The 19,879-nt window shown below is 34.3% G+C and overlaps 2 protein-coding genes across 2 annotated transcripts; both read left to right on the top strand.

The window, feature by feature from the left end:
* The first annotated feature begins 1,407 nt into the window (after window positions 1-1,407).
* LOC144555323 (F-box/LRR-repeat protein At4g29420-like) lies at window positions 1,408-2,097 on the top strand. The gene has a single exon (XM_078303613.1). It carries the CDS (start codon window positions 1,408-1,410, stop codon window positions 2,095-2,097), a length of 690 nt encoding a protein of 229 aa, XP_078159739.1.
* Window positions 2,098-12,976: 10,879 nt separating this feature from the next.
* On the top strand, window positions 12,977-15,430 carry LOC144555893 (F-box/LRR-repeat protein At4g29420-like). Its single transcript, XM_078304330.1, has 2 exons — window positions 12,977-13,420; window positions 14,538-15,430. The coding sequence occupies exons 1-2, from the start codon at window positions 12,985-12,987 to the stop codon at window positions 15,428-15,430; spliced, it is 1,329 nt and encodes a 442-aa protein (XP_078160456.1). The 5' UTR covers window positions 12,977-12,984.
* Window positions 15,431-19,879: the final 4,449 nt, after the last annotated feature.

Below are 19,879 nucleotides of genomic sequence, written 5' to 3'. Positions count from 1 at the left end.
ATAGGATTTTTGAACAAATTACTTGGATAAATTATTTTATAATGACAAATATAATATTTTTTATGTGACATGTCACATGTTCAAATCTCGGTTAGAGAAATCTGTGTGACTACTAAATAATTGGATAGCTTAATCTTTAATTTTTATTCTAAACAATTATATTCAGAAGTGCAAATATTTGTAAGTTTAGATTTACATAACCATTTAAATTTATCAAATTATAAACTTCTGTGATTGGGTTTCTGATTAACATAACCATTTTATGATTGTGATTGAATTTTATTTCTAGTCTATCTCAATTTGTTTGGGACTAAAAACTTTGTTATTGTTGTTGTTGTTATAAATTTTTGTTTGCACGTATTTGGATGAAGATTTTACTTTAGATAAAATTTGTTAAAACCCTTTAAAAAAATCGAATTCCGTTGGCAGAAATAACACGTAGTTTTTATTTCCTCCTTTGAATGAATGAAATTCAATTTGGGTTCCCCCTATAAACAGTCCCTATCCTTCACATATACACCCAAGCAAAATAACATCACAAATGAATATTTACGCTTGCTCACAATCCACAACCGTGGATGATCTTCCTTCTGATGTAATCCTGAACATATTTGAGCGACTGCCGGATTCGGCTGATCTAGCTAACTGTCGCGTCACCTCACACAGATTCCTTTCCCTGTCGTACCGAACCTCATCAATCTCTCTCAAACCTCACCAGAAGCACTATCCAATCCCCTTTAAAACCCGAGTGATAAACCTCATCTCGCTACTCGCTGCATCTCTGATGTCCATTTCCATCTCAGGCAAAGGCTCGGGAGTCGTTGACACGGATGAAGTGGATGATCTCACTGACGCCAGCTTCCTCTCTGCTTGGCTTCCCCTGGTTGGTAGACAGCTTGGCACACTCAGCATTGTTAATGCTCCGAACAAGTCCCCTGTTGGGTTTTCGTGCGCACTTGCCGTCATCTCTGATACATGTCAGTTCTCATCTTTTATACATGTCTCTCTGTTTTAGATGTCCATAAACAATTTGTTCATCACCCCTGAATGTTCCTTCCCCTATTCTATAAAGAATTTATGCTGTTTTAGTTCGTACTTATTAGATTTGATGCTAAATTATGGGTTGTCCTTTTCAAATTGTTAAATTTCTTAAAAAATATTAATTAAACTTCTCTACTAACTAGAACTTTAATTATATGCACAGGCAAGAACCTCGACAGTTTGGTCATAAGAAACGCATGGCTATCTATCAATGGTATAGAGGTAATGTCAAAACTTACAAATCTAACCCTTAAATTTGTGAGGATTGACGATGAACACCTTGCAAACTTCAGTGCTTACTTTCCTTCTCTCAAGATCCTCAATTTGATCCACATAACAGGGCTGAAAGAACCCAAAATCCATCTCATGCAATTGCGAATCTGCCGCTTCACTGGTTACCCTCAATCGATCACTATACAGGCACCCAATTTGGAGGAACTGAAGCTGAGATGCATGCAACCTTGCTTTGTCATCTTGGATTGTTCTTCGATTCGCAATCTCAGCATGTCACTTGCAAAAGCTAGTGGAATTAGTATGATTACAATGCCTCAAAACCTGAGAAAACTTATAATCAAGTCCCTCGATGTTCCTCGACTCTTGCCATTTTTCAGAGGAACCAAAGGTTTGAAAACCTTAGAGCTCGAGGTGTCTCCTATTATGAGTTGGTTCGATTCATACTCTGTTTTTTCAATAACTGATGCATTCGAGATATTTGAAAACGTAGATGAAGTCATAATCGGTCCAGTGGTTTGGTACCTGTGGCACCAATCTATTCCTTCTTGTCTCACCGCATCAAAACCGATTTCGTTATCAAGACTTATAGTGAATCTACCTCCAGAAGATTTCAATGGAACTGATCTTATGTCCATCATTTTGAAAATATGCGCTCCAAGTGAGGTGGAGCTTCGTTTCTTTAGCGACATTGAAGACATGGAGAAGAAAGATGCTGTCGCAAATTTTTCGAATGCTTTCTCCGGTGTTAGATGGAGTTGGAGTACTTCTGAGAAATCAAGCTCAGAATTCTTCAGTCGATTGTGGCGAGGGGTAGGAATTTAAAAATTTCCTTTTTAATTTCAGAAACTGGAATTGCTGATGTAATTGTTTTGTAAAATTTCTTTTATCTATTGAAATTGTTGGTCGGCAATCGCCGACCAATTATCAAAATAAATAAACAAATAGATAAAATGATATGCCGAAATCATTACATTTGTTTTATGAAATGTTATGTTTTTATTTTAGGGCTTTGCACTGCAAATTTGTGTAATTATACTTTTCTTAATCAATATATTTGTTAGTGGCAACCTTTGCCGCTAACCATAAAAAAAAGAAATGTTATGTTGAATATTTTTAATTGAAATTGTGTTTTGCGGTATTTACTGATACACTATGGTTTCAATAGGCATGCGAATATGCGATACAGCAAAAGCAAGAAAATTATAAAATACATAAAAAATGAAAGGCTACACATTTTTAATATTGATAATCTTGCTTTGCAAATCACAGTTTTAATTAAACATACTAAGTTTTGTGGAAAAATCGAACTTACCTTAAGTTTCATATTTTGGATTGTGTCATACTAGAAATCACATTCAAATAAGTCCTCAATTAATCTGAATCCTCTCAAACAATGTCGCAACCTCTCGAGCATTGTGCAGCCTATTGAGAACACGCTTGGCTTCACAGTTGGGGAAGTTACTCAGGTCATAGTAATGTGAAGCCATGTCTATTAGCCTGTAACAAATATTTTAATCTTAATTATCATCAAAATAAACACATCTCCTATTAAATTTTGCTAATGAAAAAAAAAGTGTAGATAATCAGTGTTTTAATATTCGGTTTATATGTAGCATGCAGAAAGCCACTGCATATACGGTATGCGGCCGTATATGCGGATTTTAAATGAGAATTTTTATATATAAAAATAAGTATACGCCTATACGGTAATATGTGGTATAAACTATTGTTAATATACTCTAAACCGATATTTTTATCACTATTAATATACTCTAAACCACATAACATACCACTCTCCCTTAATATTGGTCACAGTATGGATGAACCCGTCAACATTAAATTTTGCTGGTGAGTACATATTCACTGTCTCTAAAGTTTTTAAACTCACATCCTTAAAATTAATTTTATAGTTTCTATTAATTAACGTCAACAATAAATTAAAAAAGAAAATTAATTTGAACCAATCAATTTACTAGCGTGAAGTTTATAAATAATTTCTTAATAATAATATTTTTTGCATAATTTCTAAATAAAAAAAAAATCTCACATATCTAAAATTGTATTAGAAACTGTCACTTCATATTAGAAACTCTAATAATATCAGAGATATAGATGTTTTAACTACCTTTGCAATGTTTCGAGGCATATGAAATTGCGTGCTACTTTTATATTTTAAATTTTAAAATGCTACAAATAAAAAAACCGAAAAATGTAGTCCTGTTGCATCGTCTGATAAAAAAAAAAAAAAAAAAACAAACTAAACAAATTAATATGCATTATATTTTTGTATGCATTTGTTAAGACTTGTTTGATGTAACAGCCTGTTAGAGACCAACCAATTCTTTGTTGAGAAATGATATTATTGTCTTTGTTTATATAATTTTTGGTTTATTATTCCTTTTAATTCTTTATGTTTTCCTAGCTTTGGATTTGGAATACTTGCGAAACAGTCACTCTCCAGTAGTGTGGAAATTAATTGGGAGTCAAAAAGAATTATTGTAAACCACACTAGTGGAGAGTATTCACTGTTTCAACCAATCAGAATTTTCACGACGTGTTAATCACGGTGTGAAACGGCATGGTACGTTTTTCCACTCTACTTTCAAGAAATAAAAAGAGGTTAAAAGTGGTATTTTATTTTTTTTATTATTATTTTTATATGGAAGTAAAGGTGAAATTCGAAATAGTTATAAGACGACCTCAAAATTAATTTGAGCACATGTAATTTTGGTTTATATTTTGGAAGCAGCTAACAGTCCTCCAACTCCAGTCCCCCAAAAATTCTCGAATATTTTCAACTAATTTTGTAAACATCAATACTAAATCCTGTAAACTAATTCAACAAATCATGTAAACATAAAAACGCGTGAAAGATGTTAAAAACGCGTGACAGCTGTTGAAAACGTGTGACATCTGTTGGGGACCACCTTCTGTGAACATACACATAATATCCTGTAAACATACACATATTATCCTATAAACAAACACATATAATTCTGTAAACATACATATTGTACTTGAAATTATAGCAGTTGAAATTATGGCAGTTGTGGCAGTTAAAAACGCGTCAGAACTAAGCTATAAAGGGAAGGCTTTTATACACGGGAATTTTTGGGGGATTGTAGCCCGGGGGACATTACATTTTCTCTTATATTTTAACTAGTCTATTATGAGTAGGACTATGCCAAGAGAGTTTTTAATGAATCAAATTGAATTACAGAATGATCCGAATCCAGATCTCCTAAACCAACTCAAAATTTGAGTTTGTGGATCCGAACCGACTCATCGAAATTTGGACCAATTTAGTCGGTATAATTCAAAAGACTTTCTTAATATCAGTATTTTAAAATGTGATTTTGTTCATGCATGCGGAAGACCACTGCATACTGCATATGCGGCATGCAGCCGTATATGCAGATTTGTATGCGGATGTGCATATGCGGTTTTGTTATGCTTTGTTAAAGAAATATAGATAAAATAAAATTAATTTATATCTACAGACTTGTTTAGTCTAGTGGTTTGTGCTATTTATTATGTTATAAAGATTATAGATTCTAATCTTCTCCACCGCAAAATAGTTTTTAGGTTTTTTTTAAGTTCACATGGACTGTGTATGTGTCCGTATATTCAAAATCGCATCATGAGCTTGACTGCATAAGATTTTGTATGCGGAAAACCACTGTATAAGCATATGCAGCCGCATTTTAAAATACTGCTCAATATCATGAAAATTCTGATTCAACGGTCCGAATTTAATTGGGAGTCAAAATGTGAAATCATGATCATATACATTAACTAAACCCATAGGTATATATTTTCATTAATCAGGACAAACCAGTTACACATAGTTTTGTACCAGTACATACAACATTAGTAGCCGTATATAACATATTACAATTGAACCCCTTTACAAAAGTAAACAAGAAAAATCAGAAAATAAAAGCAGAACCAAGGGTTTCTACGCTCAGATTGGTAGATATATATTGAGCCTGCAGGATTTTCTATGCTTATGCTCGAATTAGTATATTGTGAGCCTGCATAATTTCTTGTCGTTAGCACAAACAGTGCTGTTGTAATCAAAGTGAGACAGGGGTATCCAAGAGAGCCTTCGTGCTCAGATGAGGTTTGTGCCTGAATTATTTAAAAGGAATCGATAAAAGATACAAAGAAGGAAGGAGTAGAAGAAAGAGAGGAGGAGGAAGGGGATCAGCGACAGTGCATCATCATTAACCATAAACATACCTTATTAATACGTAGATATAATAAATATTACGGTAGAGGTAGAGAGAATTCACAACACCCCCGTCCGAATCCAGAGAGTCATGGCGAAGCAAAGGTTAGTGGCTAGAGAGCGATGGCTAGATCTGTCAGACGGAAACACCTGCTCAGATAGAGTGAGCGGCGAGTAGTGACCAGATTCGTTAAACAGAAGCATCTGTTCAGCTAGAAATGAGATGAACCGGACGGAAGGGGGTGGGGGCGGGGTGGAGGAGAAGGAGTCGAAAGAAAGTAGCGACTCTCAAAACAGCTGCTGAGTTTTCAATAAAAGAAGTGAAATTGAGAGAGAGGAGCGGAGTTCACAAGAAAATTGTTAAATCGTATTTTCAATCGCCAGAGCTGTTCAGCGGAGTTCACGAGGAAGTTGTTGAATTGATTTTTGTCCCTAATCATATACAGTAATACCAGATCATACGAGAAAGGGGAGGTAGCACAATTGGCTAGGAAAATGTCCTAGAGTTGTTATACCCAAAGGTCGAGAGTTCGATTCCCCCTCACGAACCTTGGTAGCTACTACCAAGTTTTCAAAAAAAAAATAACAGATCATACTCTTTAAAGCACAAATATTAATTATTGTAAAGACTGAAGCCCATCGATCAAGATCAGGATCAAACAGGTTCAGGCCCTGTTCGGCAGTATGTTCCTACACGAAATTGATGGGATTATAGTCAAATATTCAATTAAATTCTCATACCTGTTTGGAATAGACATAATTTTTTCAATCATTCCTATTTGTATTCTCATATTTCTATATCAGTGCAAATAAAACCTCACTAGTAATTGTGCCCGTGCACAGCAACGAGAGCAAATTATGTAGTAGAAAACATTAAGCTCCTTAATAAGGAGGAGAGATAATTTAAATCAAATTTGTAGAGAAAAATAGTTAAATGCTATATTTATCTACAAGATAACACATGTGAACTCTAGTGTAGTGGTAAGAATTTTGGCACCAACAGAACCCAACTGGGTTAGTTGGGTTCGAATCCCGCCTTCAGCAAAAAAAAGAAAAGAAAAAAGGTGCGCGGTGCATAGGCTCGGTCCGCAGGTGTCGTGCGTGGTTCAGAGGCGCGGTCTATGGGCACTGAGATCATATGCGACGCGACCAATGCATACTTAAGTGTTGAAGCTCATAATTTCAAAAATTCATCTATGTGCGATCTGGAAATTCAACGGCTGAGCATCATTCCGAAAAAAAAAAACAGTAAGTCAGAACCCTTGCAAGATCTAGACATTAAGCTCCTTAATAAGGAGGAGAGATACCTGTTTGGAATAGTTGCCATATCTTCAATCATTCCTATTTGCATTCCCATATTCCTGTATCAGTGCAAATAAAACGTGCATTCCCATATTCCTATATCAGTGCAAATAAAACGTAAGTCAGAGTAAATTTGTTTTTTCTCATTCTCTAAATTAGAGCACAATTAAAACTCAACGTCCTTGTCTCTCTCCTCCAGTGCTTTGCATCTGTTTGATGAGGAGTATTATATAAGCACCCTCTCTCTCCTATAACTTTAAATGTGGGACTAAAGATCAATGCTGATTCGGACAAAAATACACCCGGACATCATCAAATATTTCCTATTGGCGCTCTCTCTCTACTCTATTCATTGTATAATGCGGATATTAAAAATTAAATCATGATAATGCTGAACTAAGTAATAAGAAGAAACCAAGTATTATACTCATTAAATACACCTTATTTAATTATAAAAAAATAACATTTGTATTTCATAAAATAATCAAATAATGATTATTGATATGTTATGATCCAAGTTATTTAATTAATTAGAATAATTATATAATATCAAATATTTTTAAAAGAAAAATGTGATTTGTTTTCATCTAAAATAATGTTTGTTCGGTTCTATTTCAGACCAAAGTGATTATGATGAAGGTTTTTTTTTATTTGAGATACGGTTTAAGCATCAGATAAGATGCAAAAAATTTTAACAATTTTATCCAACTCATTAATAAACGCAACAACTAAAAAATCTAATTTATAAATACACGATTAGATTATCCCTCTCATTAAATAAAATTTATTTAATTATAAATATAAATACTTATTTTTTATGAAACAATAATTAATAAATGTTATTATATAATTATTTAATCTAATTTATTTAATTATAATATTATTATTAATAATAAGTATAAATGAATAATATCAAGCATTTTATAAAGAAAAATATATTTTCCCGTACAACTGAACACTCATTTCACTACATTCCCTTAATCAATCCCGCGCGTAACTTTATTCATGGGTTCCCACATTTTCAAAAGTGGATTCCCGTCAAATCCCATCCTGTGTAATCCCATGACAAACAAATAGGTCCTCAATTTGCAGTAGCAAAAAAGTTATTACTTGTCCTATTTTTTTTTAACACAAATTAATACAGTGAGGATGAAGGAAGGTTGTCCCTGAATGTCTGAGAACAGGTATTAGCCTTCCTTCATTCTCACTGTATTGGTAGTTTTTCTAAATAATATAGCTTCTAACTACTAAGGAGGCAGAAAGGAAAGCAAATTGACTACCTTTCGTTGCCCCTGAATGTCTGAGAACAGATATTATTCTTCCTTCATCCTCACTGTATTGGTCTTTCTTCTCCTTGCATTGTAGACTTTCATTCGTCAGTGTTTTAGGCTCTTGGGGAAAAATTGACCCTTAACCAACTCTTGCTTTCTAGTTATGCTAATTGATTGCTAATTTGTTTTTTTTATTAACCAATTCTTACTTGTACTGCTCCGTCTAGGTTAATTGACATTATAATGTTTATATTGGATTATTGGTATGAACCTGGAGGATAGGGATGAACCTAGAAGCATCTTGGACTCTTGGTTATATTGGATTATTGGTATTATAATTTTTTTTTTGTCCATCTAGGTTATATTGGTAACTGTATTATAATGTTCAGTTTAAATTTCTATTATACTGATAACTTGTAATTTGTTTATTATAAATGTTTTTCTTTGTATATTGAAATTTCTGGGTCCAATGTTTAATTTCTATTAAATAATTAATCCGAGTTTGAACGAGAGACTAATTTAAAGGACAAAAAATCAAGAGAGAGCACTTAAAAATAGCAAATTATGTGATACTAAACAACAAGTCATTCTCGCGCGTGTACCAATTGGTACCGTTGGTACCATGGATACTAAACTTACAGCAAATGTCTATCTTTGGTACCAATTGGGACCGTTGTCATGGGATTGGTCTCATAAATTTGGAAAATGAAGATTTTGCAAAGCTGAGTGGTCAGATAAAAATACAGTTACTGTTAGATATATGTACTAACAGGTCAGAATATTTTAGGCCTTAATTAATAGTGGATTAGGTCTTTTTGGGCTGCATCAAACATGGGCCCGAAATAATCTGATTTTCTGATATGATCTGATCAGATATGATTGGATATGCATATTTGAATAGGTGTGAATTGAATGGATAAGATCTTCTGAATAGGTTTGATCAAGAGATACGATCAACAGATGTATTGTATTATTTATATATACAATACATATCTATTTTCGGGACTGATCTCTCTCTCTCTATTTTTCGGAATAGGACTCTCTCACCCTAATCTGTTTTGTTTTCGGACAAAAAAGATACAGACAAAACCGAAAATAGGACATATTTTCGAACAAGAATAGAGAAGAGATTTTGGATAAGAAAAGAGACTGAAAATAGATGAATGGGATTTTCAGATTTATTAGATGAAACCGAAAATCTGATCTGTCTAATTCGCGCTTAGTCAGAAATTGAAAAGGAAAACAGAAAGACAAGAAGGGGACTGCAAGTTGGCGCTAGCACTTTGACTTGCAGTTGTTCGCCAACTTGTTCGTGTGGATACTGATAGAGGCGTGACTGCTAGGCTGTTACGTGAATCTGACACGGAACGAAAGGAGAAGAAGGAAAGAAGAAGAAGGCTACCGCTAGACTAGATTTGAAGTTTCCGCTGCGCGTCTAGTGGTAAAATCTGTTTTAATCCTAGAATTAGTTTTTATACTTGAATTCTGGTTTTCAGGTAGTGAACAAATCTTGAACTGTTTCGAATTGTTGCACTATAACCTACCCGAAATCCCAACAGTTACAACACACTCTATAGCTGTTTTGGTGAAAATTAATTATTAATAAAAAAAAATTATGTGACATAAAAGCATCATGAACCATATTTTATGGAAAAAATAACATAAGGGTCGTTTTGGTCTTTTATAATCTTTATCCTAATAAGACATTTTTTAATTGTATTGATCTAACTTTCTTAATCCTCACATCTTACTGAACAACTGCTCCTTAGCCAAGATTAAAATTTTAACCCTGCCTCCCTTAAGGAGGGTTGCTGAACACCCCTAAGGAGTGGGGGAGGCCTCCTTAACTAAGAAGATCGTTAATCTTAACTAAGGCAAACCTGTTCGATAGGATTATGAAAGGAAGCCTAAGGAAGCTTAAGTCATCATGCCGAACAGGTACACTGAGTTAATAATTAAGTGATAGCGAATCGAGACCAATGCCTGTAATGGATTGGGTCAAAAAGGGCTCCTTTTAAAAAAAAAAAAAAACTTTTGCTTTAAAGCCCACCGAAAACGACATTCAGAAGTGACTACGAGTAACCATAATGGATCCAGGGGTAGACACTTGTCTATCCCTGGATTCGATTTTTTTTTTGTAAACGCAGTGGTATTTTATACTTGTGCCTACCCCTAAATAGATGTAGTGTCTATTCTTGAATTTAATTCACAGTCTAGTAGAAAAAAAATTGCACGGAAAAGAAAGTTAGTCCATATAGATTCGTGTAAAAGAAAGAAAGAAAAACAAAGACACAGTCTGATACGCTACTCCACTTAGAAGAATCGTTGATTTGTTAGGAGAAAAAAGAGATCAACTACTAAGTATATAAATATGTACCGTGAATTGAATCACGTGTCGTGTCGTACTGTGACTAAATTTGGAAGAATGACCATGACATGTGAATCATCATAGCACGTTAATCACATCAGGACGTGATCACGTGTCCAAATGTGACCTACCATGTTTGATTATGTTCAACTTTTTTTTTCATAATTTAGATTAGTTTATTTAAGATTTATCATTCGATTAAAATCTAACGATCCTAATTATACATGACCACACGTGCTGTGTTGTGACTAAATCTTTTACGTGATGTGCCTTCTTGTGTCAAATTTCAAAAGGTGATAATGCACAGGACATGCGAGTCATAGCACATAACCGGCACATGTGCCCTGACAGAACCGTGTTGTTCCATGACTTGTTTAGATTCTTATATACTACTTTGCTCTGATTCATTAAAAAAAATTATACTCTTGTTAATATTTTGTATCTACTCTGATCAAAATTCTGAGTCCGCCCTGCGTAACTCTCAGGATATATCGTTTACTTTTGCACATGAATATTTTATTCAGCTAGAAACCACGCTTAATTTTTTATTTTTATTTTTATTTTTTGTCTTTTGCTGGTTTTAATAGTTTGCGGCTTGTAAGCCTGTTGACAGAGGATAGGGTTTTGAGTGAGTCTATGGTAATATGTATATCACGATTTGGCACCGTGCTACGGCTCTATATTTGAGTTTTCAAATCCTAACGGTCGATCCGAACCATTCATCTTGTTCTCCATATTAATATGTGTTTGGAGACCAAATTTTACATTTTTTGAAATATTTTTACTATTTTTTTAGATTTATTGAAAATCACTGTTTTTGGATGGTCCAGAATTTTCAGATCAAGTGATTTTCTAAATATCTAAAAAAATAGTAAAAAAATTTCAAAAAATGTAAAATTTGGTATCCAAACACATATTAATATGGAGAACAAGATGAACGGTTCGGATCGACCGTTAGGATTTGAAAACTCTAATATAGAGCCGTAGCACGGTAACAACCCGTGATATGCATAGTACCATAGACTCAGTTTTTGTATAAATTACTTCTGACAAAATTTTATCTAGTTGCGTATGAGAAATTACAGGTTCAAATTTGAATAAGAGAATTTATTTATGGATACTAAATAGTTGAGTAGCATAATTTTTATTCTAACACATAATAATTAGAAGTGCGAATATTTGCAAGTTTAGATTTACATAACCATTAAAATTTGAGAAATTTGGATATATACCCATCACAACTTCTTTAATTAGATATTTATCCATCTAAAATTGAAAATTAGATATTTTCCCATCTAAACAAGACCTATTTATTAATATACCTATTTCAATTTTTTGTCACTAAAAAATGTATATCAATATCAATAAAATATTTAAGAGACTATTTTGCCCTTCAAAGAATACTCAGAGATTAAACTGTTCTTTGATTGAATGGTTAGGATTTAACCTCCAATGCTCACATGCCTCTCAGGATATCAAACAATCGAAGCGCTCTTAACCCCTCCGCGCTTGTCATTAACTAATACTAAGGTCTGATTGCATGTTCTACTTCCTTCTTGTTGTTTTCTCAGTTTCTTTTGTCATCTGATAATGTCATTAGAATGGTTAATGGAGCCATTTTGAATAGAGAATACAAGACTTGTTACATTAGAACCTAATAAAATGAATGTTATAAGGACCTGTTTGTAAATAGTTTTAATATTGTGCTTGTCAGTACCGTGAATTTAGTCTCTTTTCACGAAAATGATATTGATACTTTGGTTTGAATGAAAAAAAGCAAAAATACCATGTTCCAGTATTTGACCCAAACCAAAACAAATAATTATTGGTTGGAACTTCAGAAAAAAAACAAAGAAGAAGATGTGTAGAGTATAAGTCCATATATTCCTGAACGAATCAAATCCAAAGAAGCCACGACTGGTACGAAGACAGATACCAGTCTTCAATAGACTTGTTGACTTGATATACAGGAGAGCAGTAAAAGATACTCATAGGTAGCGGAGAGGGAGGAGACAACGGACATTTGCGGAGGGATTAAGAGCGCTTCAATTGTTTGATATCCTGAGAGGCATGTGAGCAATGGAGGTTAAATCCTAACCATTCAATCAAAGAACTGTTTGATCTCTGAGTATTCTTTGAAGGGCAAAATATTATTTAAATATTTTATGAATATTGATTTACAGTTTTTAGTGAAAAAAAAAATAGAAATGGGTATATTAATAAATAGGTCATGTTTAGATGAGAAAATATCTAATTTTTAATTTTTAATGGATAAATATCTAATTTTACAAGTTGTGATGGGTATATATCCAAATTTCTCTTAAAATTTATTAAATTATAAATTTCTGTTTGCACGTATTTTGATGCAGATTTGACTTTGGATAAAATTTGTTAAAACCCTTAAAAAAAATCTAATTCCTTTGGCAGAATTGACACGTAGTCTTCATTCCCTCTTTTGAATGAATGAAATCCAATTTGGATTCCCTATAAACAGTCCCTATCCTTCACATATGCTCCCAAGCAAAATAACATCACAAATGAATATTTATGCTTGCTCACAATCCACAACCATGGATGATCTTCCTTCTGATGTAATCCTGAACATATTCGAGCGACTGCCGGATTCGACTGATCTAGCGAACTGTCGCCTTACCTCACACAGATTCCTTTCCCTGTCGTACCGCACCTCATCAATCTCTCTCAAACCTCATCAGAAGCACCATCCAGTCCCTTTTAAGACCCGAGTGATAAATCTCATCTCGCTACTCGCTGCATCTCTGGTGTCCGTTTCCATCTCAGGCAAAGGCTCGGGAGTCGTTGACACTGATGAAGTGGATGACCTCACTGACGTCAGCTTCCTCTCTGCATGGCTTCCCCTGGTTGGTAGACAGCTAGGCACACTCAGCATTGTTAATGCTCCGAACAAGTCCCCTGTCGGATTTTCATGCGCCCTTGCCGTCATCTCTGATACATGTCAGTTCTCATCTTTTATACATGTCTCTCTGTTTTAGATGCCCATAAACAATTTGTTCATCACCCCTGAATATTCCTTCCCCCCTATTATTTAATAAAGAATTTAAACTGTATCAGATTTGAGCTGATTGGAAAATTATTTAGGTTTTTATCAAATGACATGAAACTTTCAGTGACTGAGTTTTATCAGATTTTTAGCGAAAGATACCAAAATAAATTGTACAACAATAGACATACTTCCCATCATATAAATGACGAAAACACATTTACAATTTTATTTTTTTTATTTTAACAATTCCATCAATATTTTATGCCGAAGATATTTATTAATGGTACTATATATGTACATAAAAGAAAGATATATCAAGAAGTCCTAAGTTTAATACACAATTCCAAATATATCCTCACTTAATAAAAAAATATTAATGTTAGAATCAAACAAAGTGTAAATTTTTTAGTATAGTATAATAGGTACAAATATATAATTTTTTTAAAATAATTTTTCCGGGGCAGATGTTGTGGTTTGAAAAAGATTATTTCTTGATAAGGGATGTGCTCTCAAGTTATAAACAAATGTGCAAATTCAAAGAAATCACGGTTTAATGCACAATTTTAATAATGGAAGATGTTTTAACTTTTAACGGTCATAGTTTCGATTGAGAAATTTTATAGTTGCGCTCTAAAAACTTTACAAGAGGTGTGCAAAATTCAAAACTATTAACAACCGTCAAAATAGATTTTTGACTTGATAAATTATGTATGATGAATAACAACATTTATTTTAAACACAAAAAAAGACAATTGTACATATAAAATAAACAAATTTGTATATGTAGTAGTTAATTATGTATTGTGGTAATTAAATATGTATTTTAAAATACTTAAAAATCATATGAAATTATTAGGGAGGTGGATCATGGGTTGGTCATTTGACCCGTTCGATCATTTCAACTTTCAAGGTCACGTCAACAGAAAGAGTGTATTTGTTTGACGGGACTAAACTTTATTTGGAGTTGAATTACTTGCTAAATTATGGTTGTCATTTTCAAATTGTTAAATTTCTTAAATTTTTCCAATTAAACTTCTCTACTAACTTGAACTTTAATTATATGCACAGGCAAGAACCTCGACAGTTTGGTCATAAGAAACGCATGGCTATCTATCAACGGTATAATGCTCATGTCAAAACTTACAAATCTAACCCTTAAATTTGTGAGGATTGACGATGAACACCTTGCAAACTTCAGCGCTTACTTTCCTTCTCTCAAGATCCTCAATTTGATCCACATAACAGGGCTGAAGGAACCCAAAATCCATCTCATGCAATTGCAAATCTGTCGCTTCACCGGTTACCCTCAATCGATCACTATACAGGCACCCAATTTGGAGGAACTGAAGCTGAGATGCATGCAACCTTGCTTTGTCATCTTGGATTGTTCTTCGATTCACAATCTCAGCATCTCACTTGCAAAAGCTAGTGGAATTAGTATGATTACAATGCCCCAAAACCTGAGAAAACTTATAATCAAGTCCCTCGATGTTCCTCGACTCTTGCCATTTTTCAGAGGAACCAAAGGTTTGAAAACCTTAGAGCTCGAGGTGTCTCCTATTATGAGTTGGTTCGATTCGTACTCTGTTTTTTCGATAACGGATGCATTCGAGATATTTGAAAACATAGATGAACTCATAATTGGTCCAGTGGTTTGGTACCTGTGGCACCAATCTATTCCTTCTTGTTTCACTGCATCAGAACCGATTTCGTTATCAAGACTTGTAGTGAATCTACCTCCAGAGGATTTCAATGAAACTAATCTTATGTCCATCATTTTGAAAATATGCGCTCCAAGTGAGGTGGAGCTTCGTTTCTTTAGCGACATTGAAGACATGGAGAAGAAAGATGCTGTTGCAAATTTTTCGAATGCTTTCTCCGGCGTTAGATGGAGTTGGAGTACTTCTGAGAAATCAAGCTCAGAATTCTTCAGTCGATTGTGGCGAGGGCTAGGAATTTAAAAACTTCCTCTTTAATTTCAGAATTGCTGATGTAATTGTTTTGTAAAATTTCTTTTATCTATTGAAATTGTTGGTCGTAATCGCCGACCAATTATCAAAATAAATAAACAAATAGATAAAATGATATGCCGAAATCATTACATTTGTTTTATGAAATGTTATGTTGAATATTTTTAATTGAAATTGTGTTTTGCGGTATTTACTGATGCACTATGGTTTCAATAGGCATGCGAATATGCGATACAGCAAAATCAAGAAAATTACAAAATACATAAAAATCAAAGGCCACACATTTTTAATATTGATAATCTAGCTTTGCAAATCACAGTTTTAATTAAACATCTAAGTTTTGTGGAAAAATCGAACTTACCTTAAGTTTCATATTTTGGATTGTGTCATACTAGAAATGACATTCAATTAAGTCCTCAATTAATCTGAATCCTCTCAAACAATGTCGCAACCTCTCGAGCATTGTACAGACAGTCCATGAACAAACGGGTCGAACAGTTATCAAATTACAATTGAACGGGTTATGATCTGAACAAGGCCCAAAGTTCCATTCATGTTCAAATTAATTATTACATACGAACTGGAAATGAACAAATATTGGACAGCCCGTTGAACATTTTATTTCCTTGTCCAGTGAACAACTCGTTCGATGTTCAGTGAACAGTCCGTTTGAAGCCCGTTTGAGCCCATCTTGGTTACGGCTCTCTCTCTCGTGCCTTCGCCGCCGCCGATCTCTCTCTCGTGCCTTTGCCGTCATCAGTCTCAGACTCTCAGTTTGCCTCTCTCTCGCCGGCGCCACCTCTCCTCCGTCGCATCACCTTTACTCAGTCGCGCCGCCTCTTTGCGTCTCTTAGCCGCTGCGCCTTTTTCACATTTTCAGGTGCCGTTTCGCATTTTCAAGTGTACAAGTGAATTCATTTTGGGCTTCGTTCAATTTAAGGTTTTGGGTCTTTAACGTTGTGTGATTTGGTGAGATAATATTTTCAAAGTTGTCAATTTTGCTAGAATCTGAAATTATAGCAAGACCAATTAGCACAATCAGCTTATAAGAGAACTCAATTGCTACTGCATTAAAAATCAAGCAGACCTTTGAAGCATCTTGAATCGCTGAATTGAAGAATAATACTGATAAAAAGTCTTTTGTTGCATAAGCACATATTGGTTGATAAGTAAAATTGATACTGTAACTGATAAAATCTGGTAAGTTTAAATTGAATCAGAGAGAGAGAGGCTGCAATAAATCCTTAGCCTGATCTGAGTTCAGAAAGAGCGAAAGACAGTTCTAAAATTAGATAAATACAATTGTTATAAATCTGTAAGCATTGTATATAATTTCAAAGGGAACTGTTTGCTTAGTTGACCTAAAGGCCTGTGTATGTACAGTATACATGCTGGCAAACAAGTAACATCGTGTTACTATTAGAAAGTTAATGTGTTCAATATACATATTTAATTGGTGCAGTTTTATTTTGTATGATGGTATTTGATATTGACCTCTATTAGCCCTTTTGGTTTCTTTCATTTCTTTTTTTGTTCTTTTTTCCTGTAATGGAAATTATCACTGGAACCAAGCATGACTGGTAGAAATTCAATGCAGACCTTAGTCTCTAGTTGCAACTTGCAAGTTTAAAAATTTAGTCTGTCGTGTGCATTCATTACACCAGAAAGTACAAATTATACATATGTTACTCACTGCTTCCTTAGAGCTCCTTTAGCCTTGATCTTTCTTAAGTCAGCCGAACGGTTGTTCCTTAGACTGGATTAAAACACTTTCTTAGCTTAACTGCTTAAGCCAACCCCAACCCTTCCTTAGCCGAGCAGCCTCCTTAGGGACTCCTTAGCTTGTTATTTTGGACAATTATACCCTCCAAAAGGTGAGCTCCTTAGAGCATCCTTTAGCTTTTATTATTTTGTATTTGTTTCTTCTCTTTAGCTGGCACAAGAACCTAGGTACGGGGAAGAAAATCGTCTCCTCTTTCCGGCCCTGATCGTCGGTTCTCCGCCGACCAGCTCGAAAATCTGATGCCAAAAATGGCTTCCTCTTGAAATTCCCTCTCCTCTATAGACATCCAATTTGTTGGTATTACTGCGATATAGGCATTTATCTTCAGCCATTGATGGATGAATGGCAAGACCTTCACGGCTGGTGATACCCTTGGTATCTCTCTATTCGATCCAAAGAGGAACCTGAGGCTGATCAAGGCAACTTCCAGTCTCGCCGTTGTACTAATTGTTGTAATTGTACTTCAGTTTCTTCCTATTTGTGTGATTCATTTGTGTGGGCTGCCATCTATGGTAGTTGTTCTAGTTTTTATCCAAATCTGACATCACCGGGCATTTTGATACTTCCAATCTAGACTCTTTTGTGATTGATGGAGATGAGTTGATTATTTTCGTTTTTTTAATCACCTTTCATGACTAAGTTTCTTCTAATTAAGTATTGATGAGGTCTCAGTCCAAGTTGCTAGATTGATGATAAAAAAAAAGCGATTTCATGGCTCCTTTGATAATTTGTAATGTACCAATTTTGGAGATGAGGAAGGTAACAACGGATGTCACTTTATTTTAGCCATTTGTTTTGAGTTCCCTTTCATATGCAAAGCCAATTGTTTTGAGGTCCTAATTTTCACATTTTTCTTATGAAGGTTGTAAGTTGTAACAGCGGTACCCCATTTGTATTTAGGGGAATGGTACCAGTGGTAACACCTCATACATTAATGGATCATAAAATCTCAACTTGAATTGAAGTTTTAATTATTCTCATATATTAATGGGTCTCTGTAATTGAAACATTATAAAAAATACAAAATCTATTAAATAGTTATTTTAATTTCTACTGCGAATTACTTGAGACTGGTGCTACTTTCTTTTTCTTTTTTTGTATAATCTGTAACTTATCCGATTATGTTTCTTTCCAAGGAAATTTGAAGTATTCGCATGTATGATTTACATGTGATACTTGTATGGACTTAATTTGTGTAATTAGCTGGAATGGATTATACTTTATCCAACAAAATTTACTAAAGTTTAATGCATGTACATGACAAAAATGATGTTGAGGGTAATTTTGTCTTTATGTGTATTCTCATAAAGTAAAATATTTTTTATTCACTCATCCTGGATTCTTAATCCGTTTGTATTGCCGAACATGGATTCCTTAGTGAAGCTTAATTTCTTAAGCCTCCATCTCTTAATCCATAGTGCCGAACAACACCAATGTTTTTTTATAATGCTATAGGTAATGTTGCAATCCGAGAGCCAAAATGTCTTACTTGATGTTAGTGTTCAGTTCGAGAGTGGTTCGGTCATAGTAAGGCGAACTAATTCACGAAGGAAATCAGAAGCGTGGAATCATTTTGATAATTTGGAAACAAAAGCCGTGTGCAGGCATTGTAAGATTGAGTTTGCTATTGGTCCTAATTAAGTTGGGAACAACACAATTACTTTGTCATCATATCAAAGATGCTTGTGAAAAAATCAGTGAAAAAGAAAGGCAAAAGTTTGGATTGGATAAAGATGGTGATATGTTTGATACATCCAATTATAAATTTAATTCTGAAGTGATCTAATGCTTTTTATCGATGCCAAGATGCCATTTTCCGTCATTGAGAACCGATTTTGGAAAGTCACGATGAGATCACTTACACCCGAATATAGAGCCATTGGGCGACAAATATTTATAGCCCACTCAATGTCGTCAGATTGCAATTTAATTGTTTTTTTGCTCAGTAACTGACAGTCAGCACGTATATCATATTTTATGGAAAAACCATGATAAACTGAATTTTACAATGTCTATGAACCCGTAACATTCTCATGAGGTGTAAATTCAAATCTATGGCTTCAAACAAGTGAAACTAGAACAAATTGGAGTCAGCTCAAGTTTGGCTTGGGCTTAAAATCTATTTAACAGAGATAATATCGCGGTGTTATTTTAAAACATCATGGGCTGAATGCTGAACTCCAGCTTAGCTCGTCGCTGCTTCAAGCCAGCTCGGTGCACTTCAGACGTAAGAGAATGGTCGCCTAGAAATTTATTTGACAGGATGAGTCGGGCTTCACTTGCTAATAAACCTAATGATGGTTCGAAACTTGGGTTTAATTAGGACTACGAATATATGTTATGGGTTTTTGTCTACAGAGTTCAAATTAAAATGCAGCAGCTCACAAAGAGCTCAAATAAAAATCCACCCTGCTGGTTGCTGGGCATGACCCTGGTAATTCTTTCTTTTCTTTTTTTAAAAAAAAAAAAATCCATCCTGATTGAGTTCTGCTAAATTTTGCACTGAGCTTTACCATCTTGGTTTGATTTTGGCTCAAAATTCAACCGCGGATAATAAGATATATATTCAAATCCAATCGACCATTTTCTAGCATAGTATCTCCCTACAGTCTCAACTGTTGAGTTAATTAGTTATTGTTGTAAAGATCTATTTGTAA

This window comes from Carex rostrata, chromosome 6, assembly GCF_964058835.1.
Source record: "Carex rostrata chromosome 6, lpCarRost1.2, whole genome shotgun sequence".
NCBI lineage: Eukaryota > Viridiplantae > Streptophyta > Magnoliopsida > Poales > Cyperaceae > Carex > Carex rostrata.
The sequence above is the reverse complement of the archived record's forward strand: the minus strand, read 5'-3'. Positions and strand labels throughout refer to the sequence as shown.

What these genes read in the sequence shown, in the direction of transcription:
- LOC144555323 (XM_078303613.1), top strand. Translation starts at nt 1,408, where the DNA reads ATGCAATTGCGAATCTGCCGCTTCACTGGTTACCCTCAATCGATCACT.
- LOC144555893 (XM_078304330.1), top strand. Translation starts at nt 12,985, where the DNA reads ATGAATATTTATGCTTGCTCACAATCCACAACCATGGATGATCTTCCT. An exon ending in TGCCGTCATCTCTGATACAT is followed by an intron (nt 13,421 to 14,537) that starts GTCAGTTCTCAT and finishes TTATATGCACAG; the next exon opens with GCAAGAACCTCGACAGTTTG.